The 20,695-nt window shown below is 40.3% G+C and overlaps 3 protein-coding genes across 4 annotated transcripts in view; 1 reads left to right on the plus strand and 2 right to left on the minus strand.

Annotated features, from left to right (window-relative positions):
* LOC141911416 (serine/threonine-protein kinase mig-15-like) overlaps positions 1-5,043 on the minus strand; it is a 34,344-nt gene extending 29,301 nt beyond the window's left edge. Inside the window, exons 1-2 of the mRNA XM_074802429.1 lie at positions 4,684-5,043; positions 4,051-4,116 (exon numbers count right to left, since the gene is read on the minus strand). Of these exons, the coding sequence (XP_074658530.1) occupies positions 4,051-4,116; positions 4,684-4,740 (123 nt within the window). The 5' untranslated portion in view covers positions 4,741-5,043. The remainder of the gene's footprint in view (positions 1-4,050; positions 4,117-4,683) is intronic.
* A 79-nt stretch (positions 5,044-5,122) lies between these two features.
* Positions 5,123-8,326, plus strand: LOC141910620 (uncharacterized). Its single transcript, XM_074801314.1, has 4 exons — positions 5,123-5,306; positions 5,718-5,815; positions 5,901-6,082; positions 6,683-8,326. The coding sequence occupies exons 2-4, from the start codon at positions 5,731-5,733 to the stop codon at positions 8,324-8,326; spliced, it is 1,911 nt and encodes a 636-aa protein (XP_074657415.1). The 5' UTR covers positions 5,123-5,306; positions 5,718-5,730.
* On the minus strand, positions 8,268-20,651 carry LOC141911417 (transmembrane protein 164-like). Of its 2 annotated transcripts, none has more exons than XM_074802430.1 (6): positions 20,537-20,651; positions 19,248-19,656; positions 16,842-16,958; positions 15,979-16,057; positions 15,112-15,212; positions 8,268-14,209 (listed from the first exon to the last, which is right to left on the minus strand). In XM_074802430.1, the coding sequence occupies exons 2-6, from the start codon at positions 19,614-19,616 to the stop codon at positions 13,844-13,846; spliced, it is 1,032 nt and encodes a 343-aa protein (XP_074658531.1). In that variant the 5' UTR covers positions 19,617-19,656; positions 20,537-20,651; the 3' UTR covers positions 8,268-13,843. The 2 variants fall into 2 exon arrangements, with proteins under 2 accessions (XP_074658531.1, XP_074658532.1); XM_074802431.1 differs by having other exon boundaries at positions 20,544-20,642.
* Positions 20,652-20,695: the final 44 nt, after the last annotated feature.

Here is a 20,695-nt window from a genome sequence, read left to right on the forward strand (position 1 = left end):
CGATTCCACTAACAACCGACTAAAATACAATACGTGTTGTAATGATCTAAACAATACAATACGTGTGAGTAATGACGATGTGTGTTTAAAACATGCGGTGGCTAAAAATGTGGCTTGAAATTTCACCCACAGGTTATATATATATATTTCCACAGTCATCCAACATAATTTCCAGTTCATGCGTCTCAGGATCCCTACATTCCTGGATATACAGGATCCCTACGGATCGGTCATTCCTGGATATACAGGATCCCTACAAGTCAGTCATTCCTGGATATACAGGGTCCCTACAGATCAGTGATTCCTGGATATACAGGGTCCCTACAGATCGGTCATTCATGGATATACAGGGTCCCTACAGATCAGTCATTCCTGGATAAACAGGGTCCCTACAGATCAGTCATTCCTGGATATACAGGGTCCCTACAGATCGGTCATTCATGGATATAAAGGGTCCCTACAGATCAGTCATTCCTGGATATACAGGGTCCCTACAGATCAGTCATTCCTGGATATACAGGGTCCCTACAGATCAGTCATTCCTGGATATACAGGGTCCCTTCAGATCAGTCATCACTGGATATACAGGGTCCCTACAGATCGGTCATTCATGGATATACAGGGTCCCTACAGATCAGTCATTCCTGGATATACAGGATCCCTACAGATCGGTCATTCCTGGATATACAGGATCCCTACAGATCAGTCATTCCTGGATATACAGGGTCCCTACAGATCAGTCATTCCTGGATATACAGGATCCCTACAGATCGGTCATTCCTGGATATACAGGATCCCTACAGATCGGTCATTCCTGGATAAAAGGACTTTTCTAGGAGTTTTTTAAAGGAGAAAATTTCAAATTTCGAGAAAGCATTGCTTCCATAACCCAATTATGTAGACTCCCCTAAATAGGCCTCTACTGTTTATCTCGGTAAACCATTAATTCAGTGGTCTTATAATCGCATTTTTATCCTAACATTACTAAACCTGGTTTCTCATTCGGTAACCGCCTAATTGGGTTAAAAATTCCTGGTGCCGACTGTTCTGATCCGATATAGGTGTAGTTAACTGTAGGCCTATAGTACGACTAAAAACTAGATCCAAATTTCTAATTGCCTATTTCTCAAAATTGAAGGAGTTTTTAAGGAATTCGGGGCATTCGGTCGAATTAACCCTTTCAGTGCTGACTTACTAATATCCTATAGTGCTGAAGATGATTTGAAAATTCTGAAAAATTCCACCATAGTGTGTTGAATAACGGGAATACCACTATAGTGCCTCTACACCGCGGCACGGTGTATCGTTAGTTACTAATATTTCACTATGTTTAACAGGTGCTGCCATCTTTCAACAGAGATAATTAGTAATTACTAATTAAATCAATACACCGCAGTGCGGTGTACTAGCAAAATCTATCACTGATTCGTACACCGCACTGCGGTGTAGACGCACTGAAAGGGTTAAAGGAGTTTCAGACACCTTTAAAATCATTCTTCATTTCGAAGGAGTTTTTTAAGATCTCGAGGAGTCATAGGGAGCCTAGTGTGATTCATAAGGTCGACTCCCAGCCTCGAAATTAATCGATTCTAAATGTTTTAGCAGTCGTTTAACAGTCTAAATGTTTCAACAGTTTAAGCGATAAAGCGAATCAAAATTAACTAATTTGAAACGTTCACTGCAAACAATAGGGAAACTCATAAATTTGAAACCATCTCAACTTTGAATCCCCCCCAATGTGGAACATGATAAACTATTTTCATAAATCCCGCATAAACGAAAGCTCGAACCTATAAATAATCATTCACGGCGTTCGGTGCGATTGCGACATAAATAACAATAAAAATAGATCAAATTTTTTTCCATAAAAGCGAATATCTCACACAATACAATACAGTATAAACACCACCGACAGCAGCAGCAGTGGCCGGTCGGCTTTCATCATTTTCAATAATTTATAACAACGGCTTCCGTTTTTCGAGGAAAATAAACTCGATTCAACTCTCGCAACTCGTGAAATTAATGGCGTATCATATGTTTGAGTATTTTATACAATAATCAGTTGAATTGTCATCTCAACTCAGCAGGATCGGGTTCCACAGATTAAACTCATTGAGTTAACTCGGTTTCATTTCAATCAATCTAATCGCATGAAATCCTATCGTAGGTTCTATTTTTATTATCCATAGAAGTTCAATTGAATTTCGTAATTTCAAATCCGACACACAAAATCTATAAACGAGGATTAAAAAGTTGTCACGTTTCAAGTGAAATAAATCGCCTTCAATCGGGTCAACAACAATAACAATCATAATCGGCTGCTTCACCTATTTATAAACCGCGTCTAGTCTGCTATCAGAAGTGAAAACTAGTAGCTGTGGCAAGTGAGTAGATTAAAACATAAAACCCTGACTGAGACTGTTCATCGATATTACAGATCTCGTCGATATTACAGATCTCGTCGGTAAACAGATGATACTAGTCAGTATATAGTAGATCGGAGGGTGTGTCTTAAACCCTAACTGTAACGACGTTCTATTTGTGAAATATCAGTCAAAACACGGCGCTTCAATCAGTTTTCGATGAAACACCAGGGCTGGGTTTCAAAGATACGGAAGAAAAAGAAAATCCGAACATTTTGAAATTCGTCAGTTATAACCATGGTTACTCATTGTTACTACGGTGGTTGTCACCCGTGGACTGAGGATTTACCCCCAAGGGATAACTTTGATACTCAGTCTATGAAACCGGGCCCGGGGTATCTCGTAAACTACATTCTACAAAACTTTGTAGATAGGTAAGACTAAGTCTTACGTCACTTCGTGGGTTTTTCCTTTAATTGAATTCAAGAGACAGTCTATTTCCAAGAGTGATAAACCTGGAATCCAGGAGCCAGTTCCATAGTCGAGACTTAAGTCCAAAAGTGGTCTTAAATATCAAGACTAGTCTTAAGTTGATAGATTGGCTATAGATCCTAATCGGCAGCCTTAGACTGGTCTTAAGTCTAGGTAGGCCACGACTATGGAACCAGCCCCCGGGCCTAGTTGTACAGTCATGACTTAAGTCCAAAGAACAAAGTTGGTATAAGACATTCTTTGAATTAAAGCCGTGACAATGCAACCGGTCGTAACAACACAGCAGATTGCAAACGCAGTTGAAAATATCGCAAATGAACTAATTTCAAGTCTGGATTTAAAGCAAACCGCTGATCCAGTTCCGCAGCCGCTGAAAACCAATATCGCTGCTTTGCAGCTATATTCATTTTACCGGTTACTTCAATACAGATTTTCGTCACATGTGCGCAGCCCTGCTAGAAAGCACCCCTGGTGACTGACTGAAGCTAGGTCCTATAACAAGCTGTGAGCTAGCAATATACATGACCTATAATTAACAATAAAACACACACACAGCTGTGCGTTTCAAAACATAACAAATGCCTTAATAATAAAGATAGGCCAATAACAATAATAGTATAGCACCTCACAACATATAGACCTACACCTATCATCCGTACATTACGAGCGAGGTCTATAAGAGATTTTCCTGTTTAACAAATTCTGCTGTTTTGTTAGTTTCTCATTAAAACTGACTGGTTTTGAATTCACTATATCGGAACGTATAATAGGCTATTTCGAATGTATTACACAATTCAATACAATACAATCAATACTCAACTATCTTTCATTATACGGGCCTAGCATGACGAGATATACGATTCATAGAAATAACAGTAGGACGGGGGGTGGGGGGGGGGGTGCAATGCAATAGGCTATGCCCGAAATACTTCAGTGTTTGCAGTGTCTATGAAACAAGTAGATAGATACCTTGTATTTGATATTAAGATGAAGTTACTTTGAGTTTGAGTAGAAAGTATGATATTGCAATCAACTAGGGCCTAAATCCTTTTATGTTCGTGGATATCAGATGTATTCCGGGGGGTTCCCTCTATGACTACTTGTCGGCCCATAGGACCTAGACACAGTCAGGGCTCTTGACTGGCGAGCGACTTCCCTCCCTCCCCCTGTTTAACGCGGATATCATTTTCGTTACCTTGTAAACTTGTCCATAAGTTCCGTTACCTACGACTTCAATTAGATCGAATATTCCTGCAGGTTCCTGTAAAAAAAACAAAAACAAAACAAAACATAAACTTTATTTTCGAACTGATATCTTTATCTTGACCTCTTTCGATGGATTACTTATTGGAATAGAATAAGATAAGACTTTCTACAAATACTTGTTTGACAGGGGGCTATGTATTTCAGAGCTCGACATTATTTCTAGTAGTTTGTCCAATCTTTGTCGAAAACCAGGAAAGATATTTAAACTGTTACAGTGCGTCTAGGGATGTGGGCCTACTCATCAGAGAACCAGTCCTCTAGGTTATCAATTATTTCTAATTACTTACATTATGGGATCCGTGCTGGCGCTCAGGGGTCAGTTGCTCAAGTTAGTAAAAGATAACCGGCGAATAAACACTAGCAGTAACAATAAACTTTTAATTGTCATTATGTCATCTATCCACTGGTTAACTCTAACCAACTTTTGAGCAACTGCAGCCCCTGACTTGTTGGAAGTTGGAACCAGAACTTTTTAAATTTGATGTAGGGTTTGAACAGGACTCGACTGGGCTGGCTGGGACTGGGTGGTTCCCCGCGCTCACTCAGTTTCAAATATACTTACGCGAAGAGTTGCCAGATCTATGTCGTCAAGACTGACGTTGATGCTGTGAGCAGCCATAGTTAATCCACTATTGTCCAAACGATGCTCTTTTTAACAGATTCACACCAGGGTCTAATAACAGCCCTACCCCACTCGATTAATTAGATTATAATTCACACAGAGATTCCGAGACAAACACAACAGAAAGATTAATCCTGATTAAGACGCTCTCCTCGCAGTGGTAGAAGTCGGTGCGCCCACATACTCGCTGAAATCCGTATTACATCGTAACCCGTTTCACCGAGTTGAGGCCCCGAATTTGTGACGAATCGATTTTCAGGAAGGGCTGAAATTTCCTGAAATTATTTACTGTACTCTCAACACTGTCTATACAGTGCTTATCTAGGACAACGCGGTGTATTGTGGGATTGTGTGATCCGGGTATTCGTAATGGCGGCGCCCATCAGCGAACGCGGAAGTGTTTGAATACTCTGAGATTCTGCGAGTTTTTTAATGGAATTTAAGTTATCAACAGTGATCCTGATGCCTAATGCTTAGAACTGATCGAGAAGGTGCTGATCTTCGTTGGAATCCATGAAATAATCGCTTTGAAAGTGCATAAGTTGGGCAAATCGGTATATTCAGTAAGTTTTTGCCTTGGCGGCGACCAACTTTCTAAGGCTAAGCCGAAAAATTGTAAATCCAATTAAGATTTCTGGTTGAGATAGATTTACATTGAAAAGTCATTGAAGTCAATGATAGATATACATAGAAAAATCTCGATAACTGCTTAAATAACTCCAAAATTATGTAACAGTAGTTCCTCATTCAACCACGGTGGCAGCACCAGCCGGTGTCGCTGCTGCCAGAATGTGTAGAATGTCAACTGAGAAAAGTGTAAGAAGTTGGAACGTTAGTATGGTTTCGGATTTAGCCACGGTGGCAGCACCTTACGGTATCGCCGTTGGCAAGACCTCAACCGGCAGATCCTCATTATCCATGACAATTAGGTTCGAATCCCGTTATGTATTGCAAATGTTAAATTATTTTTTCAGCGTTTTCTCGACGATGGCTCTAAGATGCACACTTCGCGATGGTTTCATGAAGATGAGATCCTTTTATTTTCAATCTACGAGTCGTTTTTGTCAGTTTGGTTAGTATTTGAAATTTTTGTAAATTCTTTGATTGTCTTAAATGCAATGCTTATTTTCTGTCTTGCATGTTTTTGGGTTTTTCAGCGGCGAGAACCGAACCGCAATTCGAACATCAGATCGATGACTGCCGTGAATCAGAAGAAGAGGCATCAACTGCAGCTACGACTAAATCAGCTCTTGAAGGGGTGTCCGTAAAAGAGTTTACGTTCTTCACGTGGGAATTATTAAAAAATGGTATCACCGATATCGACAGCGTTGTTGATCAGGTAGTTTTCCATTCTGATGAATGTTTTTTGCTGAAATTCACTGTAACCCTGCTCACAGGGACTTGTCATAATTGATAGTGAATGAATAAAACCAGTGTCAATGTTGACCAACCCCAGTATCCCTGTATATAGGGGTCAGTCATTGATACTGGTTTTATTCAAACCGATAGTCTATAGTGTAATGTGCCAATTATCAAATTTGATGTGGCAAAATTAATCAAATTGTCTCGATACTTCAAGTAACTGGCATCAAAATCTGAAACCAGGTAAAAATGCCACTGGTAAAAAAAGGTGAAATAATGCCAGAGTTAGAAATGTCTCTGGCATTATTACCGTGTTCCTCAAAATCTAGATTATGCAGATTTTACTGTAACAACTTCGGGCATTTTTACATGAAAGTAATTCAAACTGGACTCTTAGTCAGTAACCTGTCTATGGTTTAGTTTCACGATCAGATATTTTCACAAACCACAAGTATAATATTCAGTCATTCAGAATTCCATATTTTTGGGGGGGGGGGTCATTTTCCTGACTAAAGCTCATCCGATTATAAAAGTTTACCACCAACGATGAGGTAACTATCTACTCTCTTCTATACAGATAACGCAACAATTCGGGACGGAGTCCGAACTACGTTGGCGGAAAGTTTGTCTACCGTTTCGCGGCGAACTGTTAAAACGTAAAATACTCGACGTTCTCGCGTACGACGGAACGACCCTGCCGCAGATTTTACAAACGCCCGAAATCCTGCTGCGATCGGAGAGTTACCTCGCGAAGAAATCGCGCTGGTTAAAACTGAACGGGTTCCCCTCGACGACCGTCGCCGGGTTGATATACGCGGGCGGGAAACGCTTCGAGCAGATGCGGGAGATCGGCGCCGCGCAGACCGACTCGTGGCTCGACGTCCTCGCGAGGAAACTCGAGTGCAGCGTCGAGGAATTGCTGAACGACCTGGCGGCGAACGCGAGTAAACTGCGACCGTACAACCTGCGACGAATCGTCGAACGAATCGACCTGCTGATCGCGAACGGCGCCGACGGTAAAATGATCCGCGAACAACCGTTCGTTCTGTCGCGGAGCACGGCGACGCTGCGACGACGAATCGAGCGCCTCGATTCGCTCGGTTTGCGTAAACCTCGTCTGCCGATCACGTGGTTAATTCAGAACGATCGTGAGTTCGATCAGATCGTCGAGGGTCACCTGCGTCTGCGCGACGCGATGGCCGACTGCGCCGACAAGTGGGAATATCTCGCAAAACTTCTAGACGTCGGCGAATCGCAGGTAAAAAAGGCATTTCCGGACTTCGATTTGACGTTGATCACGAAGAAAATTCGGTTTTTATTCGCGATGGGTTTTACCGGCGAGCAGATACTGTTATACCCTCGCGTGTTGCATCCGTCGCTCGAAGGGCTGCGTCTGGCCGACGAATATTTCCGCGCGAACGAAATCTCGAATTTGCGTCTGCCGCAGATTTACGCGTTCGCGAGTAACAGACGCGTTCACCTGAAGCGTAACGCGTCGTACACTCGGCGTTCGATCGCTCGGATCCTCGAAACGAACCTCGCCAGTTTAGACAAGTACTGGCCGCATCTGCAACCGGCTATCAGCTTCACCGAGCGAGAACTGTGCGCGAATAAAAACGTTTTGCTAAAACACGGATTCGAACTGTCGGATGTTTCACGTTGCCCGCTGTTGTTTAATCACGTCCCCGAAGCCCTCGAGCGATATCTCGCGAAACTCGAATCTCTCAAAACGGTCGCGCCGTTCTCAAACTGGTCGAAGCGAAACAAATCGATTAAATTACTCAACGCTCTACAGTATCTCATCGAGAAAGACTTGAACTTTTCGGAAATCGGGTTCCGGGCGAGTCACGAAGACGATTCGACTCATTCTGGTTCCAGCGACCAGTTGACTCATTCTGGTTCCAGCGACCAGTCGATTCATTCTGGATCCAGTGACCAGTCGGATCATTCAGGTTCCAGTGACCAGTCAGATCATTCAGGTTCGATTGACCACTTGACTCATTCAGGTTCAATTGACCGGTCGACTCATTCTGGTTCCTTTGACCAGTCGACTCATTCAGGTTCAATTGACCGGTCGACTCATTCTGGTTCCTTTGACCAGTCGACTCATTCAGGTTCGATTATCCAATTGACTCACAATGGTTCCAATGACCAGTCGACTCATTCTGGTCCCGATCTCGACCAGGAATCAAACAAACACGTAATTGAAGATGAAACTTGAAAGAAATGAGATAAACGAAAATTTGCATTCACAGTTTGTTTTTTGTTCGATTGAATTGTTATTTATTTCACGAGAAAATTGAGCTTTTCATTCAAGCAATCCGGCGATCCGGTTCCACAGATCCTCACCTAAATTCAACGCGACATTTTACATTCGCTCGCTACGTTTCAACGTGAATCATATCCTAGCCTAGAACTGCAGAACCGAACCCCGTGTTCATTATAAATAATGATAAACCAGTAGAAGAAAAACCCTGCTGTTTATAAGTTTAAAAACGAATCGATCATCAGCTCGTCGTTTCAAAATGATCAACATCGGAAATAACGTTTTCAGATATTTCGACCTTTAATTGATATGATTTTCGTTGAATTTAATACAATATTTTGTCGTTATATTCAAGGTTAAAAGTAAAGCGTTACAGTATATTAAAGAGAGAGACTTAAACCAAAAACACCCTACCTACCCCCTCCCCTCCCTCCGGTGGAACATTCCTCCCCTCTCCCCCTAATATTTTCATGGTATGTATATTGACTAGGTTATTATAGAAATGGATATTTCATCATGATTAGCTGAAATTTAAAACACAATATTTCTAACTTAAGTCCCTCGCTACAAACGAAGCTCTGGATTATTACGTCTAGAAATTTCAAATCCGAGAATGTTAACTCAGGGGCGGATCTTCTAGTAAAATTGGAAGGCAGGGGTCAAGCCGATGAAATGATTAAGGCATTTTTCAGATGAAGCAGGGCGTCTAAGGCGGAGTCCCATCCTCTTTGTTAGATATTTTCGAAGAAATACATCTGAAAATATGCAATTTACGAGAGGTCGAGCGTCAAATTTACCGTAGGTTTCAACAATCTTTCTCTTGTAGACAATATCTCACTCGTCAAAAAGATTGCGTCAAAATTAAGCTCTTAATGCAGCGAATTCAGGTACATTGAAAAGTCGCGGTGGTTTGTGGGGAAAATATTGCACTCATGACTACATCAATAGATAAAATGCACAGGTCACAATTCAAACAAACGCGAAGCAAAATTATGATTAGTTAATCACGACGACAGCTTTCTCATCGGCGACTTTACTTTAAAGCCTAGCTCGAGTCGACTTACGACCTGACTAGATCGCAGTAGAAACAGCGGTAGTAAACCACTGATTGCCAGTTCGTCCTGTATCGCGATCTTAGGCGCACTCAGGTCGACTACGTCGCCGCTTGAAGTCATGTGACGCAATACTCAAAGCTGATTGGCTACGACGTTAAGATCAGTCTTAGAAAATAGAAATTGTTCTATCCTGACAATCGGTCTGCGATCAATCCATCACAGTCAATCTGACAATTTGATCGGATCTTAGTCAACCTGAGTTAGGCTTTACGATGCACTTTGTGAAACCGGGCCCCTGGACCCACCCAGTACAACGAGTTGTCTACAATTTTTCGTAGATCACAATATCCGCGATAACGCAATTAAAGTGAATTGATAGCCAAAAAAGTTTACTCAAAAAGATTACTAAAAATATCTCGGGTGGTTGGTTTTGGTAAGTTGGTTGGTCGGGTGGTGGTTGGACTGAAGAAAGGTTGTAACAACCACCCAAAATTTGTCTATTTCAAACTTTTTTAGCTTTCAATTAATTTATTGTGGGATTAAACTCTTGTCTACAGTTTGGTTTTAACTTGAAATTAACCGTCAACTATAGTTACACTGTCCGCAATGAGAAAACTGTCGAATACATCACTGCATTATCCATAGCTAAACTGATTAAGTATTTACTTTATAACGTGAGATCAATAACGCTTAACCCTACTGCCCCCCCCCCCCCCACAAAAAAAACACTAATCCGAACCCTCTACTTGATCCCAGGCAGACAGCGTTTCTACTGTATTTATAAAAACACTGAATGAACCCCCTACTATTGATTGTACCATACATTATAAACTGTTTTCACCCGCTGAATAAATATTGATTAATCAAATCAATAATAAATATTGATCAAATAAATCAATAATGAATATTGATTGATTAAATCGATGAAAAATATTGATTAAATAAATCAATAAAAAATATTGACCAATCAAATCGATAATGAATATTGATTTAACAAATCTATAATAAATATTGATTAATTAAATCAATAATAAATATTGGTTCATTGAAATATGATTGAAATATGATGATGAAGTACACACGAAACACAGGAATTAATATCACAATTTACACACAATCCGTAAGAATTCAACGATTTCAACAATGATTAAAACCCTCGGCTAATTTGCACAGTTATCACTTAAGTGTAAGTCTTAAGTCTCTGTCTTTAAGACTGTTCTGATGTTGTTACATTGATTATAGCGCGATCATACGGAGACATTTGTGCCTAATTAGAGCGCGTTGAAGCGTAAACCACTCACTCGATACTAAACAATGCTTAAACAATAAACAAAGCGAAGTGAGTCAGAGTCACTTCCGGAACCAGTTACAATTTACATGCAATTATTTGACCCGTGCTAACGGTTTTTGGCCTGGCCAAATAGGCTCAGCCCATTTGGCACCCGTGTGAACAGTTATTCCGGGCTAAATTCGGCACGGGCCAAAAACCGTCGTGTGATCACGGCTCATAGAACAGAGATGGTGTTAGACTGGTCATATCTGTGCAACTGACCTCAGGCGACCGTTATTCGTATAGTAATGCATATCCGAAACATTTTGCCCTATTTCTATCCCCTATTGGATAGAAGTTATATAATTCTTCATCCGTTATTCTAATATACCAATTACAGTGTTTTCTAAAGATTTCCTTCAAGAATCGACAGTATTTCGAGATAAGGTTCGGCCACTCGGACCGCAACGAACTAAGACTAGGATTGCACTTAAAATACGTATAACATCAGGGCAGTGAAGTTAAAATAGTGTTAGTCTACACGCCTCTTCCCAGTAATATGTAGGCTCAATGATTTCAAAATTTCTCGATGAAGATACTACAATAGCCCCCGCGCGAGTAGGATTTTTTAGGACAAAATTTGAGAGCGATATCAAAATTGGAAATTATAGAATTTATACAGAGGATCAGGAACAAGCCAATTAGATGGTTATCTCTGAGTTAACCAGTTATCTCTGAGTTAAACAGTTATTTCTGAGTTAACCAGTTATCTCTTAAGTTAAACAGTTATCTCCTGAGTTAAACAGTTATCTCTGAGTTAAACAGTTACCTACGAGTTAAACGGTAATCTCTCTCTGAGTTAAACAGTTACCTCTGAGAAGAACGGTTATCTTTGAGTTAAACAGAGTTATCTCTGAGTTATACCGTTATCTCATGAGTTGATGGGATCTGACTTGAGCGGAGGCTACTGATAGCAACAGCAATGCTGTCACTCTCCAGTTATCACCAGGGCTTGAGGCTACACTGAAAAAACTGATTTCATACGCAACTGGAAAAAATTCATGTCAATAGAAATAAACATTTTTACACAAGTGTCATTCGATTATGTTTCGACGTAAAATCTGAATTGATCCGTTCATTCGCGGGAAAGTAAAAACAATTCGTAAAATTGACTAGACTAAAATAATCGAAAATACATGACATAATAAAAGACATCGGAATACCAAACCAGAATACCGGCATCGGTATTCAAACAGTACTAAATACAAGATGTGTCTACCAAAATGGTTCATCAGACTAGTAAGTTGTTTAAACGCATTCCATCAAATTCTAATCTTCATGGTTAATTCGCCCCTTGAGACGACGACAATCCTGGCTCTAAACCAATCTAGCAAATTGAGACCAGGAAGGAATAGAAAGCCATAACTTGTGTCATCTCACTCTGCAGAATTCAGACTGCAGGTGAAATCTTAAAACCCTTTCAGTACTGAGTAATCGATGCCCTAAATAGTGCTGGGGATAATCTTTAAATTTTTGTAAATTGCATTGTAATTCCATCCCATTGCAATAATGCGTCTACACCACAGTGCGGTGTATAACAGGCATACCGCAAAATGTCTACATCTCGGTGCTGTGTATAACAGGCATACTGCAAAAATGCGTCTACACCACAGTGCAGTGTATAATAGGCATACTGCACCACAGTGCGGTGTGTAACAGGCATACTGCACCACAGTGCGGTGTGTAACAGGCATACTGCAATTATGTGTCTACAACTCGGTGCAGTGTATTGTTCGTTACTTATATCGACCGCATTTGAAAGGGGCCGCCATCTTTCTATAGAGACAAAATCTGATTACTAATCATACTAATACGCCTCGATGCGGTGTACTAGCAATGTCCATGATCGATTTATACGCCGCATTGTGGTGTAGACGCGCACTGAAAGGGTTTGTCATAATAATAGTAAACAAAAATGAGCGATTAAAAACAATTACTCTTGAGAATAAAAGTCGCGGCGAAAAGTCGGGGCATGTATCAGCAGTTATTCAAACAAATATATACAAACGATTACGTAGAAAGCGATCTGGTCTACATTTTTGATATGGTCCCCAATTTCGAAATTCAGGTCAAATATCCCTCAATTTCGTCAATTGCTTCAATGGATTGTGGAAGTACATTAACACGGGTTGAAATTATATTTTACACGTAACACGCCAACTAAGAGGTGTATACACGGTTCCCACAGTTAAAAATTCACAAGTTCTTCTTGGGCGATAATTCAAATTTTACCGAAATGGAAAACGAGGCCTTCGTTAATTCAAATTACAGTTAAGTTGACGACGCGTCGGTTGAAGGTAGAACCTAGTTCGATTGACCGATTTTAACTTACGACCCCGCTGGTTGGCTCGATTGCGAATCAAGGAATCAAGAAACAGGCTGCGAGGTTGTTGTCGGCTATTAACCCGAGTTGTTCGCGCGTTTTTAAAGAATTTGGAGAAGGAAAAAAAAATCATGCGAAATAAAGGTAAAATACGAATAATAAGTAATGCGTGTCTTTTTTGTTCAATTGCACAAAAATGTGCCCCCATAATACGTAAAATAAAAATAAAAATACTGTTCAAAATTGACGAGAGCGATTCTTTATACATACGATTTATCGAGGTTTAAATAGTGTATAGAATAATATAGAGAGGAATAAATTCATCAAACCATGCTGACTGTACATTTATGAGTATCATTGAGTTTAACTTGGTGCATCCATCACCCGCCCATACACGCATTGTTTCTGAATCATTCACCAGTCAAGGCGTATCCAGAATTCAAACGCTTTTTTAAATACACGATTATAAAGAGAGAGACATATTCAAAAACTGAGAAAATTCTACACCGAAACGAGTAATCGTAGATTTTCGAAGATACTCAGTTCGTGCTCTGAGGTTGGACAGTACCGAGTACCAACGCTGTGAGGTAAAATTCACGCTTTAAAATCGATTCTTAAGTTCGCGCTCAAAATGTCAAGAGATTGAAATGAGGAACTTAAAGTCGCTTACTAGGTACTCTCTTCCATGCTAAAAGATTGATACGAGGAACTCATGGTCGCATATGAGGTACTCGGCTTTGTACTCGGACTGTCGCGAGAGGAACTCAGTTTACTTTTATGTGACCGTTAATATCACAAGCGGCGGAAATATCGGCGTTGATTTTCGTCGTCGATCGTTTTCCATTCTCCGTCGCGGGGATCGACGTCTGCTGCGTAACCGAGGCATCGGCGTCGTCGAGGAAGAAGACGCGTTGCTCGACGTACGGATTGTTGACGACGGCGGCCGACGTCGGGTCGTCGTGCCAGAACGGAACCGGTCGCACCGTGAAGTGGGTTATCAACGTGTACAGTTTACCGTGTATCAACAGCATGAGCGTTTGATGTATCGCCGCGCAGATCCGGTAGTACGGACCATAAAACGGGTCCGATATCGCCGGGCATAACATATTGTTTAAATTCACTTCGGTTAGCTGTAAAAACGAAAATAGAAAAAAAAAACAGAAGATATTAATCCGTAGAAATATTACGAACCAAGTGTCGAAATTGATTCCAGAATACAGCGGAACCTCGTTACAACGAACTTCAGGAGACCAGAAAATATGTTTGTTATAACTGATAGTTCTATATACAGCGGAACCTCGTTACAACGAACTTCAGGAGACCAGAAAATATGTTTGTTATAACTGATAGTTCTATATACAGCGGAACCTCGTTACAATGAACTTCAGGAGACCAGAAAATATGTTTGTTATAACTGATAGTTCTATATACAGCGGAACCTCGTTACAACGAACTTCAGGAGACCAGAAAATATGTTTGTTATAACTGATAGTTCTATATACAGTGAAACCTCATTACAACGAACTTCAGGACAGAGTCACCAGAAAATCTGTTCATTGTAACTGATATCAAATTATCAGAATTAAACTTACAGGGTTCTTATGGGTTAACCAATTTCATTTTCCATAATCTATCCGTACTGTTTCCATACTCAGATTATAGGTTTTTCAATACCCTCAAGTTACACATCCCTAACATTTTTGTCAGGCCCATTCATAGTGAATAAGCGCCAATTATCGACAACCATTGGGCCAATTCTTTTCATAAAAATTGTTCTCAAAATGTGCAGTGAATATCGTATTATTTGGAAACAAATGAAAACTCCCAGTTGTTAATATCAAAATGTGAAGAAAAATTCCCACTTTCCAAAACGTTCCATAAGCTGTAAGAACCCCGGTTAACGTAACCTATTTGGGATGGGATTCTAGGTTGGTACCGACCAAAACGTCGATACATCCGAGTTCATTATAACGAGGATATTCCGCCGAACGCGAACTCAAGAGATTCGTCGTTCTCTAAACACCGTACTTACATACGCTAATGGCTGCAGGAATGTGAAATGATAAATGAAAAGTATCCCGGTCGACATGAGAGGCCATGTTAGATCAAACAACGGTTCCACTGTGTAACCACCTACAATCATAATAATACAATGAACAACATCAGTCGTCGATGATAACAACATTCAGAGTCAGCTTCACTCTTCGGGACGAATTGGTCGGTCTGTTTAGTGATTCAAGGCCACGGCATATATACCGTCTGTTCCACATGATCTCCGACATTTTGATCCGTCAATAGTCAATTGAGTGACCTCGAAACCGATCTCGAAACCAATCTCGAGGGCTCAGATGGTGTTGCGCATGGCGTCATAATTTGTTTGCCTGTCAGCAAGAACAACACATCATCTGAGGCTGGTTCCTTAGTTGAGACTTAAGTTCAAAAATGGTCTTAAATTTTAAGACTGGTCGTCTTAAGTTGTTAGATTGGTTATAGAACTAAGATGGTCTCAAATTGGTCTCAAGTCTAAGCCATGACTATGGAACTGGGCAATCAGATTTATCAAGTTCGAGGGTCAGTCGTGTGAATCACTTATCGCGTTTTGCTGCCAACTAATATCAGCTAGTTAAGTGGAAAAGTTTTAACCCGCGAGACCTTTGTTTGTAACGCCGGTTTTAAATCAAAACATCCTTGACATTGAATCGAAAAAAATCAATTCGATTCCTAGAAATTACTTATCGAAATTGCTATTTTCCTTCCTCGTAAACGGCTTATCAATACGCGTTTATACGGGCAGACGACCGTTTAACATCATGGTTTATGGGGACGGGAAAAAACCGGTTTTGTCAATAAAAAAAAAATCCAATAATTGTTTTTTCTTTTCGAGTTTTTTTCTTGTTACCTCCTTGTCGAATGAGGAAATACGGAATGACGTAGAGTAGTAAATGTTGAACGTAGTAAACCTCGGTTTCGCACGGAAGCTGAAATTATAAACAAACGAATCAATCAAACGAATCCAGTTATTTTTTTCTATCTCATCATCATCGCTGTTATTATGAAAAGTTCCGGGTACGCAACAAATGAAATCAGCTGATTAGTAATGGAGTCAAGTGAACTGACTGGTGTTTTGTTTCGCATGATAAGTGACTATAGGCTATTATTAGGCCTAGATACTTATCACAAATTATTCATTAAATTTCTAAGTTTGATTTGTTTACAAGAGCTGAGAGTATTAACGGAGTATTTCTTACGACTATATTTTCTGCGTTGCGGAATAAGTTCGTATATGTGGGTGGCATCGTGACTTATTCTTTAAACTTCTTCGTTTATTTTAATAGTGGCAGCTGAGTATTTCTTATGACTGTATTTTCTGCCTTGCAGAATAAGTACTGGGCTACGAGGCATAGAAACTTATCACGACTTATCCATTACATTTCTTTGTTTATTTCAATCATTGGAAATGAGTATTTCTTATCTTTCAACTGAGGAGGATCCTCCCAGGGGCGGATTTAGGGGGAAGACACGGGGTCCGGACTCAAGCCCTCCCGTTTAAGTAACCCTTTTAGCAAAGTCGAAAGAGGGTTAAAACCTGCTAATTTGACAATGACTCATCCTGTCATAAATTGCATATTAGTAGATGTATCTCTTAAAAAATATCTAATAACACGAGGGCGGGAATCGGCTAGGCCCTACTATGAAATGACTGCTTTATCCGAGAAATGCTTTCTATTTTCTTCTGTGCTGCAACGTTAAAGGCGTACTTACTAATCTTGTATTGAGAACGGGGAATAACATGGCGAGCGGCGCGCCGTTCAGCGCGTGCATATGACATCTGAATATAGCAGTAGTGACTCGATTACAAGGAGCGGTCAGTAAAAATATCTGAAACACACATAAAAAAATTTATATATAGGCCTATCAACATCAGTGACTCGATTACAAGGAGCGGTCAGTGAAAAATATATACAACATCAACAACATCAGAATTCGCTGACCGACCACAGGACCCTGTTCCAGTTGTGAATGAAGATTTGACTCAGAGTTAACTCACGTTGAAAATGAATCGATTTTAACTCAGAGTTAACTCACAACTCACAACTGTGGAACTGGCCCCTGTTTAATAACAACATTTAACGGAAAATACGACCATGATTATTTGATTGCTGACAGACAGCGCTGACCGCGCTTTATAGTACGGGTAATAAATAAATGATTAGACCAGTGAAGGACAGGACAATTGATTCTACAAAATTAATACTTTCATTTGTGATGTACAGTAAGAACGGGATTGAATCGAGGATCTACTAATTACAGGGTTCATCAGTGTCTATGACCAACGTCATTTAATGACTTTCAAGGACTTTTACTCTGATTCCAGGACTTAACCGTCATGCTTAAGCCAGGAATCCTGGTCATCTTCCAGCCATTCTCTAAATCAGTAGATTTGAAGAGCTGACACAGTGAACTTGTTATCCTGGATCTGCAGATGATGACTAATGAACCATGACACATTAAAGGATTCTAGAGCCAATTCCACGATATTCAAGACCTTGAGAATTGACCGATTCCCATTTCAAAACATTCAAGGACTGCTATAAACCCTGTAGTTACGTACTAGACAGTGTTTGGGGTGACTGCAGCTTTACGCGCATTGCTAATGGTTATGTACCTAACCTAAACATAAGCCCAGAATAGCAATTTAGACCCAGTTTATTCTATCCCAATGGTAGTAGAGGCGAGATAGAGATAGGTTAGTGAACTATTCGTACAAATTTCCAATTCCTGTTTAATGTCAAATGGTCTACAATGGACGATTTGATGATGTTCAAAACATTGAAGACAGCTGTTAAAACAACTTAAAAGTCAAAAGCTCTTCAGAATATTGATCCAAAATATTGACATATTTAGATCCAAAGTCCATATGCGATATCTAGTTCTCAGATCTTACACCTGATGATATCTTATCCCTAGCCAGCCGATCATAACCCTAATCCTAGGTCAGCTAACCACCGGACACCCATGACATGTAGTAACCCTAGCCAGCCGATCATAACCCTAATCCTAGGTCAGCTAACCACCGGACACCCATGACATGCATCCCTAGCTAGCCAATTATAACCCCAAACCCTAGGTCACCTGACCACCGGACACCCATGATATGCATCCCTAGCTGACCAATCATTACCCCAAACCCTAGGTCACCTGACCACCTGCCACACGTAATGTAGCCTGCAGGTAAAGTCTAGCTGGCCAATCACAACTCTTTCCCAGGTCACATGATTACTACGGTAAATCCCTGTAAAATCAGCTGTCAACGCGAAGCGTTTAATTCAACAACTTTTGAGAATTATTGATTTAAAATAATCCACAGTTGAAATCAATCCTGCAATGATTGTTTAATACATACAAATAGATTGTGGTTTTCAGACCTTCCACTGATAGGATTCAGGTTACAAAATAAACCAATCATATAAAATCAAACACTAAGAGATTAAAAGACTGTTTTAGAATAACTGTTTTTATGCTGTATATATGACCCCGATTCAAAGTAAGTGCCAATTAAACAATACCATTGACAAAGTGTTTTCATAATGTGTGTTATCACATGTGTAGTGAGACATTTAGGTATCCTAAAATTCAAAATAGAAGGATGATCTTAATTTTGAGACAATTTTCTGATTTTCCATACTTTTTCCACACAGTCATAGAGAAAAAACAAAACAAAATTGCCATAGCTTTTCCAGCGCCTGGGGCCAGTTTCGCGAAAAAGTTAAACTCAAATTTTTGGTGTAATTGCCATCATTGGTTAATTCAAGTTTTCAATGAGGACAACAATTTAAAGTAAACTGATGTTACAAGCTTTAACTTTTTCATGAAACTAAACCCTGCAAAAACATTCCCATTTTCCAAAACTTTCAAAAACCCTGGATCCAGTTACAAAGTTGTGAGTTAAAATTTTACTCGGAGTTAACTCAGTGAAAATGAACTAATCTTAACTCTAACTCAGACCCGGTTCCACAGTTGTGAGTTAGAGTTAACTCTGAGTTAAAGTTAGTTCATTTTCAATGTTTTAACTAAGAGTTAACTCTTACTCAGAACTGCGGAACTGGGTCCTGTAGGCTAAATATATTTGAAAATCATTACCTTAAGAGACACGAGTAAAATTCTTACCTGAATCATGCTGAGAATGTGACACGGATTCAAAACCCAGATCAACTGTTTCGAGGCGAATTTGAATCCGATCTCGACGCCGAACGCCAAACACATCAACATCAGTAAAACGCGTCGCGACACAAAGTCACGTTTCGGGGGCTCGGTCGTTTTCGGCAACGTCATAAACCGCAACGCGAACCATATTTCCAACATCGACACGACGACGAACACGACCGTCTCGACGACGCGATGGGTCATCGACAGGTAATCGACGCAGCCGACCCCGCCGTTACCCGGGAGACTGTAGTCGACGCCCGTGTACGTCCATTCGGTTAGATCCTTCCAGTTGTACGTCCAGAACGTCAATCGGCTCCAAAACGACCCCATTACGACGGAGGGAACTACTCAAACGCGGTCTTTGCAGTCTCTGTGAAAAACGAATAAAGAAATCTTAAAGAAAACTTGATGAAAATAAGACATTCGTTGTTAGATTAGCTATAGAACCTAGATGGGCTTAAATTGATCTTTTAAGTCTTGAAGCCATGACTATAGAACTAGACCCTGGGCCCGGTTGCACAGTTGTGACTTAAGTCCAAAAGTGGTCTTAAATCTTAAGACTGATCTTAAGTCGTTAGATTGGCTATAGAACCAAGTTCGTCTTAGACTGGTCTGAAGTCTAAGTCATGACTGTGCAACCGACCCCTGGGGCTGGTTCCATAGTCAGGTCTTAGACTTAAGACCAGCTTAGTTCTATAGCCAATCTAAAAACTTAAGAGTAGGTCTATTTTGACATTCTGCGAGTCAAAGGCATATCTTAAATGGATCCAGAGAGTGTTGCAGCTGCGGGTCCACTGTTCTCCTCATCAGTTAGGCCAAGGTTTGACAAACTAGGCCTAAATGAACTTCTATGAACCTCTAAGTCGAACCTTATTCGAGAACCTGTACGAAACTAGTTGTTACTCCAAGTCAAACTAAGAACCCGGGTTGTTGGAGGTCCGAGGTCTCCTCACACAACTGAACACTTCTTCGGTTCTTCTGACTAATTATCAAAAGTGAAGAAAAATTGGGCCAAAAATTGGGCCATTGTTACCAGGCAGTATAATATTTTCCAGCAAAAGTTCCCCAGCAAAATATGCAATTTGTGGAAATCAACTAATTAACTTTAAGCGATTTATGTTAAAACAAGTGTACATTAGGCCCAGTCGGTCGTTTAGGAAAAAAAAGTCAAAATCAAAAATCATGTCACTTTAAAACGCCGACAACTTTCAGGCGAACTATAGCAGCAATTAAATAGTAATTTCACATACCTGTGACCTGTTAGTCTCAAACAGAAGAATACATTAAAATCCAACCGCTCGAACACGGCGAAAAACTGCGCTGATAATTAATCAACAACGAATTGATTCACACCAGAAAAAAAGAACAAACCCGGGAAGATTGTGTCATCGAAGACTAAAACGCGTAAC

This window comes from Tubulanus polymorphus, chromosome 9 (assembly GCF_964204645.1).
Source record: "Tubulanus polymorphus chromosome 9, tnTubPoly1.2, whole genome shotgun sequence".
Lineage (NCBI taxonomy): Eukaryota > Metazoa > Nemertea > Palaeonemertea > Tubulaniformes > Tubulanidae > Tubulanus > Tubulanus polymorphus.